This window comes from Oncorhynchus kisutch, linkage group LG12 (genome assembly GCF_002021735.2).
Source record: "Oncorhynchus kisutch isolate 150728-3 linkage group LG12, Okis_V2, whole genome shotgun sequence".
NCBI classification, from domain to species: domain Eukaryota; kingdom Metazoa; phylum Chordata; class Actinopteri; order Salmoniformes; family Salmonidae; genus Oncorhynchus; species Oncorhynchus kisutch.
In genome coordinates this window covers 46,921,381-46,943,084 of record NC_034185.2, presented here as the reverse complement: position 1 = coordinate 46,943,084, position 21,704 = coordinate 46,921,381, and the positions used below count along the sequence as shown (strand labels likewise).

The 21,704-nt window shown below is 43.4% G+C and overlaps 1 protein-coding gene across 2 annotated transcripts in view; it reads left to right on the top strand.

Annotated features, from left to right (window-relative positions):
* The first annotated feature begins 5,310 nt into the window (after window positions 1-5,310).
* si:dkey-37g12.1 (atrial natriuretic peptide receptor 1) overlaps window positions 5,311-21,704 on the top strand; it is a 32,095-nt gene continuing 15,701 nt past the window's right edge. For both annotated transcript variants that reach the window (XM_020497078.2, XM_020497077.2), the window contains exons 1-20: window positions 5,311-5,638; window positions 6,009-6,199; window positions 6,417-6,538; window positions 6,682-6,771; window positions 6,895-7,040; window positions 7,177-7,307; window positions 7,435-7,581; window positions 7,703-7,857; window positions 8,366-8,501; window positions 9,032-9,129; window positions 10,524-10,662; window positions 13,374-13,452; window positions 14,810-14,906; window positions 16,262-16,360; window positions 18,292-18,369; window positions 18,571-18,675; window positions 18,793-18,864; window positions 19,038-19,206; window positions 19,496-19,648; window positions 19,738-19,927. In XM_020497078.2, the coding sequence (XP_020352667.1) occupies window positions 6,013-6,199; window positions 6,417-6,538; window positions 6,682-6,771; window positions 6,895-7,040; window positions 7,177-7,307; window positions 7,435-7,581; window positions 7,703-7,857; window positions 8,366-8,501; window positions 9,032-9,129; window positions 10,524-10,662; window positions 13,374-13,452; window positions 14,810-14,906; window positions 16,262-16,360; window positions 18,292-18,369; window positions 18,571-18,675; window positions 18,793-18,864; window positions 19,038-19,206; window positions 19,496-19,648; window positions 19,738-19,927 (2,393 nt within the window). In that variant the 5' untranslated portion in view covers window positions 5,311-5,638; window positions 6,009-6,012. The remainder of the gene's footprint in view (window positions 5,639-6,008; window positions 6,200-6,416; window positions 6,539-6,681; window positions 6,772-6,894; window positions 7,041-7,176; window positions 7,308-7,434; window positions 7,582-7,702; window positions 7,858-8,365; window positions 8,502-9,031; window positions 9,130-10,523; window positions 10,663-13,373; window positions 13,453-14,809; window positions 14,907-16,261; window positions 16,361-18,291; window positions 18,370-18,570; window positions 18,676-18,792; window positions 18,865-19,037; window positions 19,207-19,495; window positions 19,649-19,737; window positions 19,928-21,704) is intronic.

Here is a 21,704-nt window from a genome sequence, read left to right as displayed (position 1 = left end):
GAAACGGCCGTGTTTAATCGTAATACCATTTGAATGTGTCCCAGACGGTTCCTGTCGAGGACAGACATTGGCAGACGCTGACACTGTGTTCCTTAACTCGACCAATCATAGGCGAAGACACTGAAGCACACTGTGTAACTGTGCCAAGGTAGCAGATGGCAGTGGAGCCTCAGTCAAGTCTTCACGCCTCTCAGATGTGTTATTATGTGTGTTTGGTTCTTTTCTTGTGTGTGAAATGAAACGACGTGTTGTTGTGCGTGCTACATCAAGGTGTTTACCGTTGCAAAGCAATATTGGCTCAGTTAGCAGAACTAGATCTGAGGGATGCAATGCAACAAAACTGCTTCAGTTCCAATAGCAGATTTACATGTGCAGGGATACTGGAGTGATGGAGGTATATATGTATAGGGGTAAGGTGACTAGGCAACAGGATATTAGATCAACCAGAGTAGCAGCAGCTTACATGTGAGTGGGTGTGTAGAGTCAGTATAAATGTATGTGCATATTATGTGTGAGTGAGCAAACGATGGAGTGAGTGTTTGTGTGTGTGTGTGTTGGGGTGACAGTGTGTGTGAGTGTGTAGGGCCCTGTGAGTGTGCATAGAGACAGGGAATATACTGAAATAAAAGGTCTGTGTAGCTATTTTGTTAGCTATTTATCAGTCGTATTGTTTGGGATAGAAGCTGTTCAAGAGCCTGTCGGTGTCAGACTTGGTGCACCGGTACCTCTTGCTATGCGGCAACCGAGAAAATAGTCTTTTTTTCTGGGCCTTCTTTTCACACCGCCTGATATAGAGGTTCTGGATGGCAGGCAGCTCGGCCCCAGTGATGTACTGGGATGTCTGCACCACCCTCTGTAGCGCCATGTGATCGAGGGCGGTGCTGTTGCCATACCAAGCAGTGATGCAGCCAGTCAATATGTTCTCAATGGTACAGCTGTAGAACCTTTTCAGGATTTGAGGGCCCATGACAACTCTTTTCAACCTCCCTGAGGTGGAAGAGGCACTGTCGCGCCTTCACGACTGTGCGTGTGTCTTTGGACAATTTTAAGTCTTTAAGTGATTTGGACTTGAAGCTGGCTACCTGCTCCACTGCCGCCCCATCGATGTGGATGGGAGGGTGCTGTACCCTGTTTTCTGTAGTCCACGATCAGCCCCTTGGCCTTGCTGACGTTGAGAGAGAGGTTGTTGCTCCGGCACCACACTGCCAGGTCATTGACCTCCTCCCTGTAGGCTGACTCATCGTCTCCGGTGATCAGGCCTACCACCGTTATGTCGTCAGCGAACTTGATAATGGTGTTGGAGCCGTGCGTGGACACACAGTCGTGGGGTGAACATGGAATACATGAGGGGACTAAGCACACACCTTTGTGGTGCCCCTGTGTTAAGGGTCAGTGTGTTGGAGGTGATGTTGCCTACCCTCACCACCTGGGGTTTCGGCCTGTCAGGAAGTCCAGGTTCCAGTTTCAGAGGGAGTGTCACGGTCGTTGTATGGAGGAGACCTAAGGCGCAGCGGGGTAAGCGTACATTCTTCTTTAATAAAGAAAGAACACTGAACAAACTAATAAAAACAACAAAACAAACCGTGACGCAAATATGAGTAGTGCAGACAGGCAACTAAACATAGAATAAGAACCCACAAATACTCTAGTCAAAATGGCTACCTAAATATGGTCCCCAATCAGAGACAACGATTAACAGCTGCCTCTGATTGGGAATCTGGGGATCGTCGCTGGAGACCCCGGGCTGGGGATTGTCGCCGGAGGCCCCGGTCTGGGGATCGTCCCTGGAGGCTCCGGACTGGGGATCGTCCCTGGAGGCTCCGGACTGGGGATCGTCGCTGGAGGCTCCGGACTGTGGATTGTCGCTGGAGGCTCCGGACTGTGGATTGTCGCTGGAGGCTCCGGACTGGGTACTGTCGCCGAAAGCTCTGGACTGCCAAGTCGCACTGGATACCTGGTGCGTGGTGCCGGTACTGATGGTACCGGGCTGGAGACACGCACCTCATGGCGAGTGCGAGGAGCAGGCACAGGACGTACTGGACTCTGGAGTCGCGCTGGAGGCCTGGTGCGTGGTGCCGGCGCTGGTGGTTCTGGCCTGGGGACACTCACCTCAGGGTGAGTACGGGGAGGATGAACAGGACGTACTGGACTCTGGAGGCGCACTGTAGGCCTACTGCGTGGTGCCGGCACTGGTGGTACTGGGCTGGTGACACGCACCTCAGGGCGAGTGCGGGGAGCAGGCACAGGATACACTGGGCCGTGGAGATGCATTGGAGATCTGGAACGTAGAGCTGGCACAATGCGTCCTGGCTGGATGCCCATTCGCCATGCGAGGAGCTGGAATGTAGCCGCTCCCCACGGTAAGCACGAGGAGTTGGCTCAGGTCTCCAACCTGATTCAGCCAATCTCCTCGTGTGCCCCCCGAAAAATAATATTAGCCGTGCCCGTGTCGCAAACTCCATTCTCCGGTATCCCTCCTCGCACTTTTCAAAAGAATCCCAGGCGGGCTCTGGCACTCTCCCTGGGTCGACCGACCACCTCTCTACCTCCTCCCAGGTTGTCTCCCACTCATCTTTCTCCCGGGTCCAGGATGTCCACGCCTTTTTAGCAACTGCTATCTGCTACCTTGGCACTGTCACGGTCGTTGTATGGAGGAGACCAAGGCGCAGCGTGTTAAGCGTACATTCTTCTTTAATAAAGAAAGAATGCTGAACAAACTAACAAAAACAACAAAACGAACCGTGACACAAAACATGAGTAGTGCAGACAGGCAACTAAACATAGAATAAGAACCCACAAATACCCTAGACAAAATGGCTACCTAAATATGGTCCCCAATCAGAGACAACGATAAACAGCTGCCTCTGATTGGGAACCAATTCAGGCCACCATAAACATACAAATACCTAGACTTACAAAAACCACTAGATATTCAAAAAAAAACTAGACAAGCCAAAAACGAACATACCCACCCTAGTCACACCCTGACCTAACCAAAATAATAAAGAAAACAAGGATAACTAAGGTCAGGGCGTGACAGGGAGATGATCAGACCCAGAGTCCTAAGCTTGGTGACGAGGATAGGGCTGCTGATTTAGGATCAGTTTTGCCTTTAAGATTACAAACAATATTACACAGACAGACCGACCTGATCCTAGATCAGCACTCTTTCTGTGAGACACTTTATGAATTCAGGCCCAGTGTTTGATTATATTTGTCTAGAGTTTGCAAAGGATATGACTGCCATCTACAGGATAATAGGATGTACTGTATATGGGACTCAAGTGTATGGTGGTCCCAGCAGTTTTTCCATCTGTTGTCTCTAGTTACTTGATATACTCCATGTAACAGTTAATCACCAGCCTAGACTATGACCAATGGTAGAAATGGGAAAGGGAACCCCCAAATGTAAAATCCTTGAACTCACATTTTCCATGTCAAAACGATTACAATCCAGGAACCAGGTTCCCCCTGGAATGCCGAATATGAACCGAACAAGTTAGGACATGTTATGTCATGCTATGCTATGACATTGGTAAAAAAAAAATCAATCCATCTCCACCATTTAGCTCAGCAGCAACCAGCACTAATGCGTGTCATCGTCTCGTTGACAATAAATCACTGCAGCAAAGCAACAGTCCATGACCTGATAGTAATGGAAGGTCACCTAGAACCTCATCAACACCTCTCTATGGCAGGCCTGCTGACACATGACTCTCGCTCACGCTTTCTCTCTCGCTTTCGCCCTGCCCTCACTCACGCAGTCGCAGGCACAAATGCAATATCAACAGTAACGGAGAGTAAATGACTGACCAATATCTGACTAATGACCAACTAGTGCCAGGGGTTGAGATGGTCATTAATGAGTCGGAGGTCAAAGGTGAGACTGAAAGGGGATGGAAGGTTAGAGTCGAACCGAACCTACTGTGGTGATAGATTAAACTTTTGGATGGGAAAAACCTCAAGTGTGTGTGTGTGTGGGATAGAAGGGGAAACTTCCCAGAGGGCCTTATTGTGTGATCATTATTCTTATGGATAAGATTAAAGTAGAACCCCGCAACGGTTAAACTGACCCAGATTGTGTGCTCAGTGCTTTTTGGTCCAGGAGTAGGTTTAATCTGGGACAGGGACTCTGACCCTTATACTTTAATCTTACCTGCTCAATGTGACAGTTCAATATTTTGACGTTTATTAATCCCCCGTTTCTCACTGGAACATCGCCACCATGAATTACGTGCACAAAGTCAGAAAGTGCTATCCTGTGTTTTAACATTGACTTCTGAATAATTGCTACGACACTGACTTGGGTCCTGTCCTCAATATAAACATAACTGTTTTTCCTAAGAGGAAGCTACTCTTTTCTTAAACCATCCATCTTCGGGCTGAGCAGATATCATTTGTCTTTATTTGTCATACAGACTGGTGGTGTTGAGTCTATTTGCAGTAGTGATTGGCCTCCTTTGGCTTTCAGCCTGGTTGGAGCTTCAAGCCATTTCCCACGATCCTGTTTTCTCATAGTTCATAGATAAGGGGACTTTTGTCAATTTTAATCCAATTAAAAAATTACGTTGTTGTTTTATATAAACCTTTTGGCTATTTTACTTCCCCAATCCCCTGTAAAATAAGACAAATGAAAACAACCATTCCTAAAAAGGGAATTGTTTGGAACTGCACTTGGAGAAATCTATTACATTCAATTTAAAATCCCAGTTGGGACTGCTACACAGTAGCCCCAAGGAGGAAGTGAACCTGAACAACATAAGTTAATAAACATTTAACAATCTCAGGGTTGGGTAGGTAACTTTCCAAATGTAATCCATTACAGTTACTAGTTACCTGGCCAAAATTGTAATCAATTACGTAACTTTTGGATTACCCTGAAATTCTGTTACATAATTCGATTACATTCTGTTACTTTTGGATTGCTTTCCACTTAAAAGGAATTAGAAGAAAACAAAGATGATCTATTAAACACATTTGGTGTGTCATCATAGTGGTCTCTGATTTATAGTCAGACTCACTCAGGTGGAACAAACTTAAACTTGCACCTTTTTTTCAATTCTGAATTGAATGTCATTGAGAAAACAGAAATGTGTCAAATGTATTTTTTTTTCAAACCAATAATCATGTAGTTTTTGTAATCAGATTACATGTAACTAATTACTCCCCAATCCTAATTATCATTGACAATGGATATCTACTGAATTCCCATGTATTCATTCCATGACAACAGGAAGTATTACTACCAATATAAACAGGCCAGCACTCAAGTGCTTCCATAATTGTCCATGTCAACTGTTTACTTGTGCAGTCGTTAAGTTAAACAAATTCGTGGTGGGTTGTATCTTCCCAGGGTTTAGTGAACATGTTGTAAGATTAATTTGAGAACCACAAGATGTATCATAGGCAATTAGGGAGCATGCTTGTATTCTCTGTCCAGTAGTTGATGCAGTTGCGAGGGATATCTATTTGAATACGTTTCACGGTTGGCATGCTCATCACAACGGAGGCTTTGATATACTCCCTAGGCTAACTGATGGACAACGGGTGTTGCTAAATTGTAATTTGCTGTAGTGGGGCCTCGGAGAACATCATTTCGAAATATGCCACGTGTTTATAATATTTGACTGAATGCCTGGTAAGTGAATTTCATATTGAAATGTATATTGAACCGTTACAAACCACTTTTGTACTGTCTATGTTTGCATTTTTGTGGGTGTGAATAGGCCTATATTACTTTATTTTGTGTAAGATGTCGAGATTTTTCTAAACAAATTTACATTCAAACAGTCTACATTCAACAGCATTTCCTTGAACGTTTTTCCAAACATATTATTGGGAAACATATTACTGTATAATGAGCCTATCATATGCCTTAGCTAACGCATTATCAGAGCACATCCAGACACAAACCATATAGGCTTCACTGAAGGCTTTGTCCTTTTATGGAGCCTCCTCCACAGTGAGTTATTAACCAGGGTCCATACTTCCATTCCTTTATCTCCCAGAGTGATGGCGTTCCTGCTTAGGGCTCTAGTGCTACCTGTCTTCCTGTCCTCGGTGCCCTGGGTGGCAGGGTCAACATTCACCCTGCTGCTGTCCTTGCCCAACACCTCCATGCCCTTCAGTGTTGGCAGGATCGGGGCGGGCGCCCTCATCGCCATCGACGCCGTGAACCGGAGTCCCGATCTGTTGGCAGGTCAGTACACAGAGACATTGTATGGTACATATGTGATACATAATATAAAATAACGCAGATCCGTTGTTTGCTAAAACAAATGAACAAGGAAGTCGCATTGTATTGCATGCAACCGCTGTGAGTCCCCTGAAGCACACTGAGAAACACTGGCCGCGAGGACATCAGAAGTCATTCTCATTCGATAGCCACTGTAAGCTACTGTGTTGTATGTCCTCAGGTCATTGGCTGGAGCATGAATACGTGGATGATGAGTGCAGCGACGTGAACGGCCCCGGGAAGATAGTGGATCTACTGCACAGACGGAACTACAGCGCGTTCATCGGCCCCGCCTGCTCCGACGTAAGGCCCCCACACCTTCCCCAGCGAATAAACAAATCACACATCACATTGCACTAACTACATTATCTGCATTTCAAATCAAATTTGATTTGATTTGATTATCTGCATTTTACAATCCAATGCTGATAGAACACCCTCTTTAGGTGTGTGCGATCACTGCCAAGCTGGCAGCTTTCTGGAACATTCCCGTGGTCAGTCCCACCTGCGCAGACCATCAGTTTCTCATCAAAAAGGTCCAATATCACTTTAATATAACTCATATGCCAGTAACTATCTGTAGCTAACTTTTACGTCCCTCAGAATCTGGAGTACACAGTTGCAACATTATCACATGCCATGTTCTGTGGCGGTGACAGGCTTACCCCACTCTTACCAGAGTGTTTGGCCCCTTCACCAAGATGGGCTCGTTCTTTGTGAAGATCTGTGAGAAGTTTGGCTGGAGACGTATAAGCATTATCTACGACCACAGACCTGCCTGGATCATCCCTGCTGAGGGAATCAGGTACGATACGACGCAGCACGATACAATACATTAGGATACAATACAATAAATACACTCCAAATAGACACTGGAATGTGATGTACTTCTACATAGGGAGGAACCTGATGAAATGAGGTTCCATTTCTATTTCTATAAGGTACCAAGCTGAAGTCAGTAACATCACTGTGGCTAAATACCTGGCATTTCAAACACCTCTCGGGCAAGACAACACTCACACAGCCCTCACACAAGCACGTATGCTACAGGAGGTTGCCGAGGTGTCTCGCAGTAAGTTTTCTGTGTTCCAATGTCCACACCAGCTTACTATCTACATTGAAGTAATTGGCCATGCGTGCTAACTGGTATGCTAATAGGGTTATTTTAATGTAGCCTATGTTTGTGTCTTGCCCTGTAGTCATAGTGATCTCAGCGCGTGGGGAGGTGGTCAGGGACTTCCTGGTCGAGGCCCACAGGAGAGGCCTCACCACAGGGGACTACGTCTTCTTCTGCTTCGAGCCCTACAGGCTGGAGGAGATGTTTGGCAACTTTGACTGGAAAAGAGGTAGGGCGTGTCCCAATTGGCACCCTACGATACAATACAATACTATATGGGGACTTTTGGGAATGCTACTAGGATTTTATAACCTCAGGACGAATCAATGAATGGTGTTGATGTGCTGCAGGAGATGTGGATGACTCCGTGGCTAAGCAGGCCTACCAGGCTCTGTTTCTACTCTCTCTGTACAAACCCAACGACCAGAGGTACTGGAACTTCTCCAATGACGTCATCCGCAGATCCAGAGAGGACTTTGGCTATGCCTACGCACCCAACGAAAAGGTGTGCTATGAAACACACACACACCTGTGGCTTGACCCTGTCTGGAGTGCCAGATGGGGTGGGCTTTGTGATTTTGGGACTATTTCATTGGTTCCATTGCTCCAGGCAAGCTCAATTGAGCGCAGCTAAAAGATTTGACCGATTTCCAAATATTATTTTAAACCCGGGTCTGCTACTTAGCTACTATGTTTAACTGTATATATACTGTACACTCTTAGAAAAAAGGGGACATCTAGAACTTAAAAGAGTTTGAATAACCTAGAACCTTTCCCTTTGAATAACCTTTTTTTGGTTCCAGGTAGAACCCTTTTGGTTCCAGTTAGAATTATTTTGGGTTCCATGTAGAACCCTTTTTACAGAGCGTTCTACCTGGAACCTGAAAGGTTTCTACCTGGAACCAGCATGGGTTTCTCCTATTGGGACAGCCAAAGAATCTTTGGAACCCTTTTTTCTAAGAGTGTATATACAGGATATGTAACTCTATTTCTGACTGTTTGTCCAATGGCAGGTGTCGGTGCTGGCAGCCATAGCCCATGACTCTGTATGGCTGTATGCTCAGGCTCTGAATGAAACCCTGGCGGAACGCGGGGACCCATACGACGGCTTCACCATAACCCGCAAGATGTGGAACCGAACCATCACAGGTCAGCGCTTTTGGATGATTAATTTCACCTGTATGTTATCAGGTAGGTAGGTATAACCTTAATGGTTGCAGTTAAAGGTCATTGATATTATTTACAGATGCTATTTACAAGAGTGATTATATTTCATTTATATAATACAATTATTTCATTTGATTTTTTATGTTTTGCACAGCAGACCCATTGAGGTCAAAATTCCTATTTTTCAAGGGAGACCTGGCCAAGAAGGCAGCTTCATTGCCTCACAGAGAGATGTACAGGTAACTGCAAAAACAAAGAGTAAATGAGGAATACAAAGTATATTGAAAGCAGGTGCTTCAACACAGGAGTTAATTAAGCAGTTTACATCCTATCATGCTTTGGGTCTTGTATAAAAATAAACAGCAGCCCATTAATTTGGCCCAATGCCTTATTAAGACACTATGTTGGTGTTTCCTTTATTTTGGCAGTTACCTGTATATGACGGTGTTTCAAACATGACGACACGTGAGGTGTGGATAGCCCATATGTTTGTTTTCTGGACTGTCCTTTAGGTATCCAGGGTGACGTTACCATGGACGCCAATGGAGACAGGGAGTCTGCCTATATGATGAAGCATATCCAGGGCGCAGAGAACGACAGGGAGTTCAAAGTCAGACGCTAATACCCTGTCACTCGCTCTCTTTTCTTTCTATCACCCCAACACTTCCTTTCTGTCTATTTCTATCACTTTGTCACTCTCTATCTTTCAGTCCTTCTATCTCCTACATCGCACTCTCTGTCTCTCGGTCTCTCTGTCACTCTCTATTTCTCCATCTTTATCTTGCCATACCACTGTCTCACTGTCTGCCTATTTCCGTATTGAAAAAAATAATATAAAAACTCTCTCTCTTGCGCTCTCTCTCTCTCTTTTTTTTTGTTGTTGTTGCTCTCTCTCTCCCTCCCTCCCTCCTTTCCAACCATCTGTTTTCCCCTTATTTTCTGCTAACGTCTACAGTGTTCACATCTGAAGCCACTGTTATCGCGGCCTGTCAAAAAGTTTAACACCCATGTTGACACTCTTCTGAACAATTACAGTGCTGATTTCATTCTTTGCCACTGAATTTATTGTCGTTTTGCTTTTCAACCTGAATCTTATCTCTTCGGCCCACATTTCAGTTGTCTGATTTCAGTGTATTTCTGATCCTGAACACCCAACCAGTGGAACACAGAGTGCAACACACACACACACACACACACACACACACACACACACACACACACACACACACACACACACACACACACACACACACACACACACACACACACACACACACACACACACACACACACACACACCTCTACTCTTCTATCAAGTACCTACCTAGTACCAGCTTGGTCATCAGGGCCACTACTAAAAGCTCTGGAGAGTGCAGTCTCTTAATCATCACCTTGAAATGGCTTTGAATATTGGACCTTAAAGTTATTTCAAATGACAGTTATTTATTATAAATGTATTTTGTTGCAACATTCTTCTCTGTTGGCCCCTCGCTGCTGGTTTCAAAACAAAACCAAATGTTATTTTGGTTTCTGTCGAACGTGGTTTCATCCGACCATGCATCTCATCACCTTTCAAGTCTCATGTCTTCTCAGCAAATGAGTGATGTGGCAACAAAATGAGTACATTTAAAAAAAGATCTAAGGGAAATGTAAACCGATCAGCCAGGAGGTTTTGAGCTTCACAATAGTGAGAGCATGCATACTGGGAAAACAATAATGATCATTTGCATGCACTGCCTATTGACATACTGACATTCAATATTACAGTAGATCTGACTTGTATTTTGGATAGCATTTGGATGCTATATTGATTACTATGGCAAGTTAAGATCATGCCAGCATCTACTGGTATGTGACATCCATAGAAAATGACTCGTAAACTTTAACTTCCTGTCCCTCCTTCCTGTGATTGACATCCTTGAAATGGGCTGCATTAAACACACAGCCTTTAATATGCCAAAAATGTTAAGTAATCATAGGTCATGCTATCTTCTCACCTGGTAGGTAATCGCCAATTACTTTGGTACGAATAAGGCATATGAGCCAGTGGAGGGGGTCCAAGTCTACTGGCCAGGAGGGAGGAAGACTCCACCGAAGGACACACCCCACTTTGGCTTCAAAGATGAGCTCTTCATCAATATCGGTACTGTGTGTTTGTTACACCAATGGACCTTCTCTAGTCTTCTCTAGTCTCTGCAGTACTCACATGATCATTTTGTGTTGAGTTGATAGCTGACCCGTATCAGACCTGCTTGGGTTAGGTATATACAGTGGGGCAAAAAAGTATTTAGTCAGCCACCAATTGTGCAAGTTCTCCCACTTAAAAAGATGAGAGAGGCCTGTAATTTTCCTCGTAGGTACACTTAAACTATGACAGACAAAATGAGCAAAAAAATCACATTGTAGGATTTTTAATGAATTTATTTGCAAATTATGGTGGAAAATAAGTATTTGGTCAATAACAAAAGTTTATCTCAATACTTTGTTATATACCCTTTGTTGGCAATGACAGAGGTCAAACATTTTCTGTAAGTCTTCACAAGGTTTTCACACACTGTTGCTGGTATTTTGGCCCACTCCTCCATGCAGATCTCCTCTAGAGCAGTGATGTTTTGGGGCTGTTGCTGGGCAACACAGATTTTCAACTCCCTCCAAAGATTTTCTATGGGGTTGAGATCTGGAGACTGGCTAGGCCACTCCAGGACCTTGAAATGCTTCTTACGAAGCCACTCCTTCGTTACCCGGGCGGTGTGTTTGGGATCATTGTCATGCTGAAAGACCCAGCCACGTTTCATCTTCAATGCCCTTGCTGATGGTAGGCTTTGTTACTTTGGTCAAAGCTCTCTGCAGGTCATTCACTAGGTCCCCTCGTGTGGTTCTGGGAGTTTTGCTCACCGTTCTTGTGATCATTTTGACCCCACGGGGTGAGATCTTGCGTAGAGCCCCAGATCGAGGGAGATTATCAGTTGTCTTGTATGTCTTCCATTTCCTAATAATTGCTCCCACAGTTGATTTCTTCAAACCAAGCTGCTTACCTATTGGAGATTCAGTCTTCCCAGCCTGGTGCAGGTCTACAATTTTGTTTCTGGTGTCCTTTGACAGCTCTTTGGTCTTGGCCATAGTGGAGTTTGGAGTGTGACTGTTTGAGGTTGTGGACAGGTGTCATTTATACTGATAGCAAGTTCAAACAGGTGCCATTAATACAGGTAACGAGTGGAGGACAGAGTAGCCTCTTAAAGAAGAAGTTACAGGTCTGTGAGAGCCAGAAATCTTGCTTGTTTGTAGGTGACCAAATACTTATTTTCAAATAAATTCATTAAAAATCCTACAATGTGATTTTCAGGATTTTTTTTTTTCATTTTGTCTGTCATAGTTGAAGTGTACCTATGATGAAAATTACAGGCCTCTCTCATCTTTTTAATTGGGAGAACTTGCACAATTGGTGGCTGACTAAATACTTTTTTGCCCCACTGTATGACCAAAAATGCAGCTGCTGGTTAAATGTTGTCCCATGCTTTCTGGTAATACTCATTATCAGTCTAATGCAATTATGTAGATATACCCTGAATTGCTGATGATTTGCGAGGCTTTGATGCCATCGGTTGGCCATATTGGCACGCCCCAGTAGGTACAGTCATCCATAGGAATGAATGGATATCTACAGTATTTTAATTAAATGTTTCAAGGACAAAATGTATATTAGTATTTTGATGTTGAAGTGGGGAAAGTACCATTAGTAATCAACAAAAAAACTTGAAATAAGGAAAATGTTGTATATATGTTTCTATTTTTATGTTTAGCTCACGTAATATAATTTAAAAGTATGCATTAAGTTGTCTGTAATATAATACATTTGGCAAAAACGAATGCAGACATAAATGCATTTCTATAGCTTCCAAAAATATTTGGTGCCACAAAATTAGCCAAAATGGAGGCAAAGTGACTTCAACACAGCGCCTCCTGTTAGACATCTGGTGTATATATAAACCATTGGTCTCATGATATAAATGTATAATTTATTTTGTCATAATTTATTTACGATCTTAATTAATTTATCAAAGTACATTCGTTTGATTAGTTCATTTGTTTACTTGATGAAAAACAGCAGGCAGCTGGCATGGTGGTCTGTCCTCTCCAGGCTTGCATGTCCTTTATATGTCATGTAAGTATTGTCACTTGACAGCACTTGCAGTGTGTTACCACACCAAATGGGGGGGCCAGAGACCCATATATCCTCTAAAGAACCAGAGAGAATGAGAATTGACTCCCAAAAATAATGACACATTGAATTATTCACTTATGCCTGCTGGACGAAAGGAAATCTTTATTTTATTTTCCACTGAAATATGGATTTATTTTAATACCGTTTTATGAAAGTCCCCTCAGCTACCTCATAATGGTCTATCCAGGGTTATGTAACGGGAGAATGTGTGGAACTTATTGATGTTTGGGCTTTATTGTATATCAAATTAGTGTTAAGAAGGGATTCATGTGGGAGAGACGCAAGAATGCAAATGAGAAAGTTTTATTTGACCACCTGTTTATGGAAATAACACTTTTGCGCATTTATTGATAAGTTAATCCCCTTAAAACGATGATAAAGATTCAAATTTGTAATCTAATACATTAGATACACTACACATTATTGATTTATTTCCCCTTTATTTAATCAGGAGTTTATATTGAGAAAATCAATTTTCCACATGAGTCATGAAAAGCAATAAAAATCAATGTTTAATTAAAGGTTTGTTTGAGAACAGTCTATGCTACCACGTATTTCGGGCGTGACTGTTTGGCATTGTTGACCTGTCATCAAAGCTTATGCTACAGTGTACGTGTGTATTTGTGTTGCAGAGAAGAGGTTTGCGATAGCTGCGGGGACCATTGCTGTTTTCCTGGCCACCGGGACACTTATCATATGTCTTCTCTACAGGTACACACACACAGTATTGTCCTTTTTCCATCTAGCAGTAGTCCAGCCGTTGCAAATGTACAACGTGCAGCGCTGTTCCGGTAAGTCATGTGTATAGTCCATAGTGTGGAGCTCTCTCTCGCTTTATCGCTCTCTGTCTCCCATGTAATTAGAGGAGTTTGGCAGCCAACGTAGGGATTCATTTTTGAATATCCCAGCATTATTCAGGAAAGTGGGGAGAGGGCATCATAAGGCTCTCACACAAAAGATGGATTAATGCAGAATGAATCTGTACCCACTTGCTTATCTTTCTCTCATCATGAACTCACCCAAAGCCCCATGTGTGTGCGTGCATGTAATTTGTGTGTGTGCGTGTGTGTGTGTGTTTGTGTGTGTTTGATCCCACTCCAACCTGTTTGTGAGTGAGCATGCAGGAAACTATCATCCTTAGGAATAAGACATTCGCTCCAATGTCTCGGTGGCTCAGCCTCTAGTTTAGCCCACATGACCCTTTCATGTGATACATTTCCTTTCCAAATGATTACTTTTAAATTAGCGGCGGCAGGGTAGCCTGGTGGTTAGAGCCTTGGACTAGTAACCAAAAGTGTTGCTAGATCGAATCCCCGAGCTGACAAGGTACAAATCTGTCGATCTGCCCATGAAAAAGGCAGTTAACCCACTGTTCTAAGCCGTCATTGAAAATAACAATTTGTTCTTAACTGACTTGCCTAATTGGGAACACCACGGCGTGGTGATTGCTAGTCCTGGGAGGAGGCCTTGATGCCCACGAGCATTAAGAACGATGGTTCAATAACAGTTAATAATGGAGAGAGAGGAAGTAGAGAGAGAGAGAATGGTACACTGTACTACTGTGAAGGCCCTATCTGCAGCCGACGTGTAGGCATTGTGTTCACGAAACAAGTTATGCCATTGTTTATTATGTAGAGCAAATTAGTAGATTTTAAATTGTGTGCAAGTCCCATATAATAGGTCTGCAGTATTCTTGCAGACACTAAAATGATCTAAATGCATGAAACAAGAATTGACAATTGTGTTCCCCTACCTGTAAATTAAGGAGATTAAATATATTTGACATTGTGTATAAAAAGCCCATTGAACAGGTGCCAGTGTTGTGACCCAGGCACAAACACATGCATGTGTGACAGAGTGGAAATTCCAACAGTTGCATATGCACTGCACCCCCATGGAACAGGCTTTGACGTTGCTTGGCACTGTTATATGGGGTTTGCATACAAAAGAAAACCTACACAAACCTTTCTCAGGAGAAACACAATTCGATGTCGTTGCCCATGTAGTGTTAAGTGCAGTAGGTCATCATGATGTTTTTGACCCAGGAAGTACTTCTCCTGTGACACAGGAAACACATCATCCAGAAGAAGGTGTCTGTGGTCCTATGGAGGGTTAGCCCCGGTGATGTCACCATGATGGGGAACAGCTCGTCCTCGGCAGGAAAGGTGAGGCAGGGGAGGAGGGGTTTGAGACACTGGCAACGTTCCAGGCTGACTACACAGCAGACACTTGCCAGATCTCTCACGTCTGGATAGGTGTTTAACGTATCAGCTAGCATCTGATACCTGACTGCACAGCAGACACTTGCCAGATCTCTCACGCCTGGATAGGTGTTTAACGTATCAGCTAGCATCTGATGCATGACTACATAGCAGACACTTGCCAGATCTCTCAGGTCTGGATAGGTGTTTAACGTATCAGCTAGCATCTGACTACACAGCAGACACTTGCCAGATCTGTCACGTCTGGATAGGTGTTTAACGTATCAGCTAGCATCTGACTACACAGCAGACACTTGCCAGATCTCTCACGTCTGGATAGGTGTTTAACGTATCAGCTAGCATCTGACTACACAGCAGACACTTGCCAGATCTCTCACGCCTGGATAGTTGTTTAACGTATCAGCTAGCATCTGACTACACAGCAGACACTTGCCAGATCTCTCACGCCTGGATAGGTGTTTAACGTATCAGCTAGCATCTGACTACACAGCAGACACTTGCCAGATCTCTCACGTCTGGATAGGTGTTTAACGTATCAGCTAGCATCTGACTACACAGCAGACACTTGCCAGATCTCTCACGTCTGGATAGGTGTTTAACGTATCAGCTAGCATCTGATGCCTGACTGCACAGTTGATGACGTTGCATATTATCTTTGGTTGATGCCAATCCCCCCAAAGCCTATATTCCCTACAGTACCACCTTACTCTCCTTTCCCCATAAACTGCAGCGTTACGACCGTACTGAAGCAAGCACTTTTTCTATTCCTCTACTAAATTCCTTATACATTTTTCAACTACCATACTACAGTACCTTTACTATTATGAATTGGTACTCAACTTTGTGCACCCACTCCTCTCAGTTACTGTGCCCTGTTTTGTTGTTTAATGAAAACCACAACTAAGGAGAAATAACAAATGATTCAGTGTAATGACTTTGACAAGGATCAACTAATTAATGCAGGTTTTCCACTAACATATGTCATTTAGCAGATACTTTTATCCAAAGGAACTTACAGCCTTGGATTTATACATTTTAAGTATGGGTGGTCCCAGGAGTTAAACCAGCTGTCCTGGAATTGCAAGCACCATGCTCTACCAACTAACTAAGCTACAGTGGACCACAGAGAAACTCTCTCACACACACACACACACACACACACACACACACACACACACACACACACACACACACACACACACACACACACACACACACACACACACACACACACACACACACATACACACACACTCATAACAAAGTGCATGATAATATGGATTGTTGTGTGTTTACAGGTACCGTACCTCAACTCCAAGTCCATCGATGATTCTCTGGAGTCCATCCTGGGAAATATGAAGGACAAACCATCCTCCCACAGAACGGCCGTCTATAAAGTGAGAATTGCTTGTCCTCATTGCTAACTTTTACAATTTTGCATTTAGGGCCTTGAGTTTTTCCTATAAGTGCGAATCAATTGCTTGTCCATATTGGCAACACTTTACTTATACAATGTTGAAATTAGGGCCTTGAATTTTTCTAACAACTTACTTGACTGGAGGAGGAGTGAGAGGTAGAGAGAGGTGAGAGGGGGAATATAATTTGGGCCCAGAGTTTTTCAGGGCTAGGCGTTATTTATATTCCATCCCCACCATTCCTCAGAAGTGGAATAACTACACTACCGGTCAAAAGTTTTAGAACACTTACTCATTCAAGGGTTTTTCTTAATTTTTTTACAATTTTCTGCATTGTAGAATAACAGTGAAGACACCAACTATGAAATAACACATATGGAATCATGTAGTAACCAGAAAAGTGTTAAACAAATCCAAATATATTTTACATTTGAGATTCTTCAAATAGCCTCCATTTTCCTTGATGACAGCTTTGCACACGCTAGGCATTCTCTCAACCAGCTTCATGAGGTAGTCACCTTGAATGCATTTCAATTAACAGGTGTGCCTTCTTAAAAGTACATTTTTAGAATTTCTTTCCTTCTTAATGCGTTTGAGCCAATCAGTTTTGTTGTGACAAAGTAGGGAGGTATACAGAATATAGCCCTATTTGGTAAAATACCAAGTCTATATTATGGCAAGAACAGCTCAAATAAGCAAAGAGAAACGACGGTCCATCATTAGTTTAAGACATGAAGGTCAGTCAATATGGAAAATGTCAAGAACTTTTAAGGTTTCTTCAAGTGCAGTCACAAAAACCATCAAGTGCTATGATGAAACTGGCTTTCATGAGGACCACCACAGGAATGGAAGACCCAGAGTTACCTCTGCTGCAGAGGATAAGTTCATTAGAGTTACCAGCCTCAGAATTTGCAGCCCAAATAAACGCTTCACAGAGTTCAAGTAACAGACACATCTAAACATCAACTGTTCAGGCCTTCGTGGTCGAATTACTGCCAAGAAACCACTTGGTTTGGCGTCCAAAATTGAGATTTTTGGCTCCAACCGCTTTGTGAGATGCGGCGTGGGTGAATTGATGATCGCTGAATGTGTATTTCCTACCGTAAAGAATGGAGGAGGAGGTGTTATGGTGTGGGGTGTTTTGCTGGTGACACTGTCTGTGATTTATTTTGAATTCAAGGCACACTTAACCAACATGGCTAACACAGCAATCTGCAGTGATTGTCCCAAACTAGATGGGATGGCGTATCATTTGTTTTTCAATAGGACAATAACCCAACACACCTCCAGTTTGTGTAAGGGCTATTTTACCAAGAAGGAGAGTGATGGGGTGCTGCATCAGATGACCTGGCCTCCACTATCACCCAACCTCAACCAAACTGAGATGGTTTGGAATGAGTCGGGCCGCAGAGTGAAGGAAAAGCAGCATTGGTGTGAACTCCTTCAAGACTGTTGGAAAAGCATTCCAGGTGAAGCTGGTTGAGAGAATGCCAAGAGTGTGCAAAGCTGTCATCAAGGCAAAGGGTGGCTACTTTGAAGAATCTTAAATATAAAATATATGTTGCTTTGTTTAACACTTTTTTGGTTACAACATGATTCCATATGTGTTATTCCATAGTTTTGATGTCTTCACTATTATTCTACACTGTATAAAATAGTAAAAATAAAGAAAAACCATTGCATGGGTAAGTGTTCTAAAACCTTTGACCGGTAGTGTATATGTAACCTTTGAGACTTTCTATGCATGTGTCCAAACTCTGACACCTGGTCCTGTGAACTGACATCTAATGAAATGATCATGCCGATTAGAAGCCAGGCTGTGCCATTATGTATTTTTCATCATCATCAACATGGGGATTTGGGTTATTTTTAGTCTGCCATTTTGGCTCTGTCGTTCCCCCTGGTGCTTTCAGGAGAACATCTGTTCAGTGCGACTGCTGAATGTGAAGAGTGTGTGTCTGAACAGAGAGCTGCTCACTGAACTGAAGCAGGTGAGGCCCTCCTCGTCGTGGTGTTTGTGTCTGTTATTGAGTGTTAGTAGAGAGTGGAGTGCTTAATGTACATGTTATGAATTCTGTAAGTTTATTATTTTGTCATATCTGTTTTATATGGACTCTCTCTCTCTCTCACTCACTCACTCACTCACTCACTCACTCACTCACACACACACACATGTGCGTGCATGTGTGCAGTGTAGAGATTTGAGCCACCCAAACATCTGCAGCGTCATTGGTGCTTGTCTGGAACCTCCACAGTTCTTTCTGCTGACTGAGTACTGTCCTAAAGGGAGCCTGCAGGTAACACAACACACACACACACACACACACCACTGCTTTAAATGCACATAACCCTCCCTTCACTGCTTCTTCAATACATCACGAGCATAAAGTCCAATTGCACCTTCCAAACTCCAGGACATTTTGAAGAATGGTTCCATTAAGCTTCACTGGAGCTTCAAGTTCTCCCTGATGCTGGACATTGTCAAGGTACATTTTCTCAAAACTCTCGATTTTTCATGCCGTATGAGTTACATAATGTCTATGGCTGTCTCTATGGGCATGATACAAGGCAAACAAAACTGAAGTGGAAGTTGATATCAGTGTAATTCCAGTCTGTGGGGGAATTGGTCCTATCAAACTGAAAGGTGTGTCTGCTTCAGGGGATGGACTACCTGCACCGCAGCCCCCTGCGCTCACATGGTCACCTGTCGTCATCTAACTGTGTGGTGGATAGTCGCTTCGTCCTAAAGGTGACCGACCATGGCCTCAGTCTCCTCAGAAGACCCCCCGGCCAGGACGAGGAGGGCTGGTCTAAAAAACACTGGACATGTGAGTGTAGGGTCGCAACATTCCGGGTAACAATTCCCCAAATTCTCATGTTTCCCAGAAATCCCAGTTTCTCTGAATCAGAATAAGCAGCATATCCAGAAACTTCCAACCAGGATTTCTGGAAAACCTTGGAATTTTGTAAAGTTCCAATAAAGCGAAAGGGGCGAGAAAGAAGAAAGGAGAAGAGGGAGAAAGAGAGACAGAGAAAAAGAGATTACAGATACACAGTTGTAAACAGTATAACTAACAACATGAGCTTCTCATACATTAAGCCCCTCTCTCTTCCCAGCCTTGCTGTGGAGGGCCCCGGAACTGCTGAGGGACAGCATGCCCTCCTCTGGCACCCAGAAGGGGGATGTCTACAGTTTTGGCATTATTGTTCAGGAGGTGGTGTACCGCAGGGGCCCTTTCCATATCCCCAACAACAACCTCGAGGCAAGAGGTATGTAGAGAGAGACCCCCATACCTCGCTGCTCTGGGGTGTGTTCTCTCCTCCTCACTGTCTTATTCAACAGTCTCTCTCCCCCCCAGACATAGTGGAGAGGGTCAAGGCCGGGGTGTGTGTGGGGGGCGGAGGTAGCCCCCTCAGGCCCCACACGGACAGGGCAGAGTGTCCAGAGGGTGTGGAGGCTCTGATGGGGGCGTGCTGGAGTGAGAGGCCCAGTGACCGTCCAGACTTCTCCTCCCTCAGAGTGACCGTAAAGAGACTCTGCCCCAGCTGGTGAGACACCGCAGTGCACAATCACATATACACTGAGTGTACAGAACATAAGGAACATCTTCCTAATATTGAGTTGCACCCCCCTTTGCCCTCAGAAAAGCCTCAATTTGTTGAGGCATGGACTCTACAAAGTGTGGAAAGCGTTCCACAGGGATGCAGGCCAATGTTGACTCCAATGCTTCAAATCAAATCAAATCAAATGTTATTTGTCACATGCGCCGAATACAACAGGTGTAGACCTTACAGTGAAATGCTTACTTACCAACCCTTAACCAACGATGCAGTTTTAAGAAAATACCCAAAAAATTTAAAGTAGAAAAAGTAAGAGATACAGAAAATAAATAATTTACCTTTCTAGCGCAGTGGAACCCCTCAACAACATTCCCCTGAAAAGGCAGCGCGCGAAATTCATTTAGAAGTATGTAACTTTCACACATTAACATTAACAAGTCCAATACAGCAAATGAAAGATAAACATCTTGTTAATCTACCCATCATGTCCGATTTCAAAAATGCTTTACAGCTAAAGCACAACATATGATTATGTTAGGTCAAAGCCAAGTCGAAAAAACACAGCCATTTAGGATAGGGGTCACAAAAAGCAGAAATATAGATAAAATGAATCACTAACCTTTGATGATCTTCATCAGATGACACTCATAGGACATCATGTTACACAATACATGTATGTTTTGTTCGATAATGTGCACATTTATATCCAAAAATCTCAGTTTACATTGGCATGTTACGTGCAGTAATGTTTTGATTCCAAAACATCCTGTGATTTTGCAGAAATATTCATAATAAACATTGATAAAAGACACAAGTGGTATTCACAGAATTAAAGATAGACTTCTCCTTAATGCAACCGCTGTGTCAGATTTAAAAAAACTTTACGGAAAAAGCATTATCTGAGAACAGTGCTCAGAACCCAAAACAGCCAGAGGATTCACATTTTGGAATCAACAAAGTTAGAAACATCATAAATATTCACTTACCTTTGATGATCTTCATCAGAAGGCACTCCCAGGAATCCCAGTTCGACAATAAATGACTGATTTGTTCCATAAAGTTCCATCATTTATGTCCAAATAGCCAATTGCTGTTAGCGTGTTCAGCCCAGTATTTCGTCCAGACAAAAACTCGAAAGGTTCCATTACAGTCCTTTAGAAACATGTCAAACGATGTATGGAATCAATCTTTAGGATGTTTTTAACATAAAACATCAATAATGTTCCAACCGGAGAATTCCTTTGTCTTCAGAAAAGCACTGGAACGAGAGGTAACTCTGTCGGAAGCATGCTTCATGAGACCGAGGCTCTCTGCCAGACCACTGACTCAAAGAGGTCTCATGAGCCACTCCTTTATAGTAGAATCATCAAACCAGTTTCTAAAGACGGTTGACATCTAGTGTAAGCCCTAGGAATGTGTATTCGGTAGGCCAAGCTTTGAAAAACTACAAAGCTCAGATGTCCCACTTCCTGGTTGGATTTTTCTCAGGTTTTCGCCTGCCATATGAGTTCTGTTATACTCACAGACATCATTCAAACAGTTTTAGAAACTTCAGAGTGTTTTCTATCCAATACTAATAATAATATGCATATATTAGCATCTGGGACAGAGTAGGAGGCAGTTCACTCTGGGCACGCTATTCATCCAAAAGTGAAAATGCTGCCCCCTATCCCCAAAAGGTTAAAGAGCTGCAGTAAATAACAATAGCGGGGCTATATACAGAGGGTACCGGTACAGAGTCAATGTGTGGGGGCACCGGTGTCGA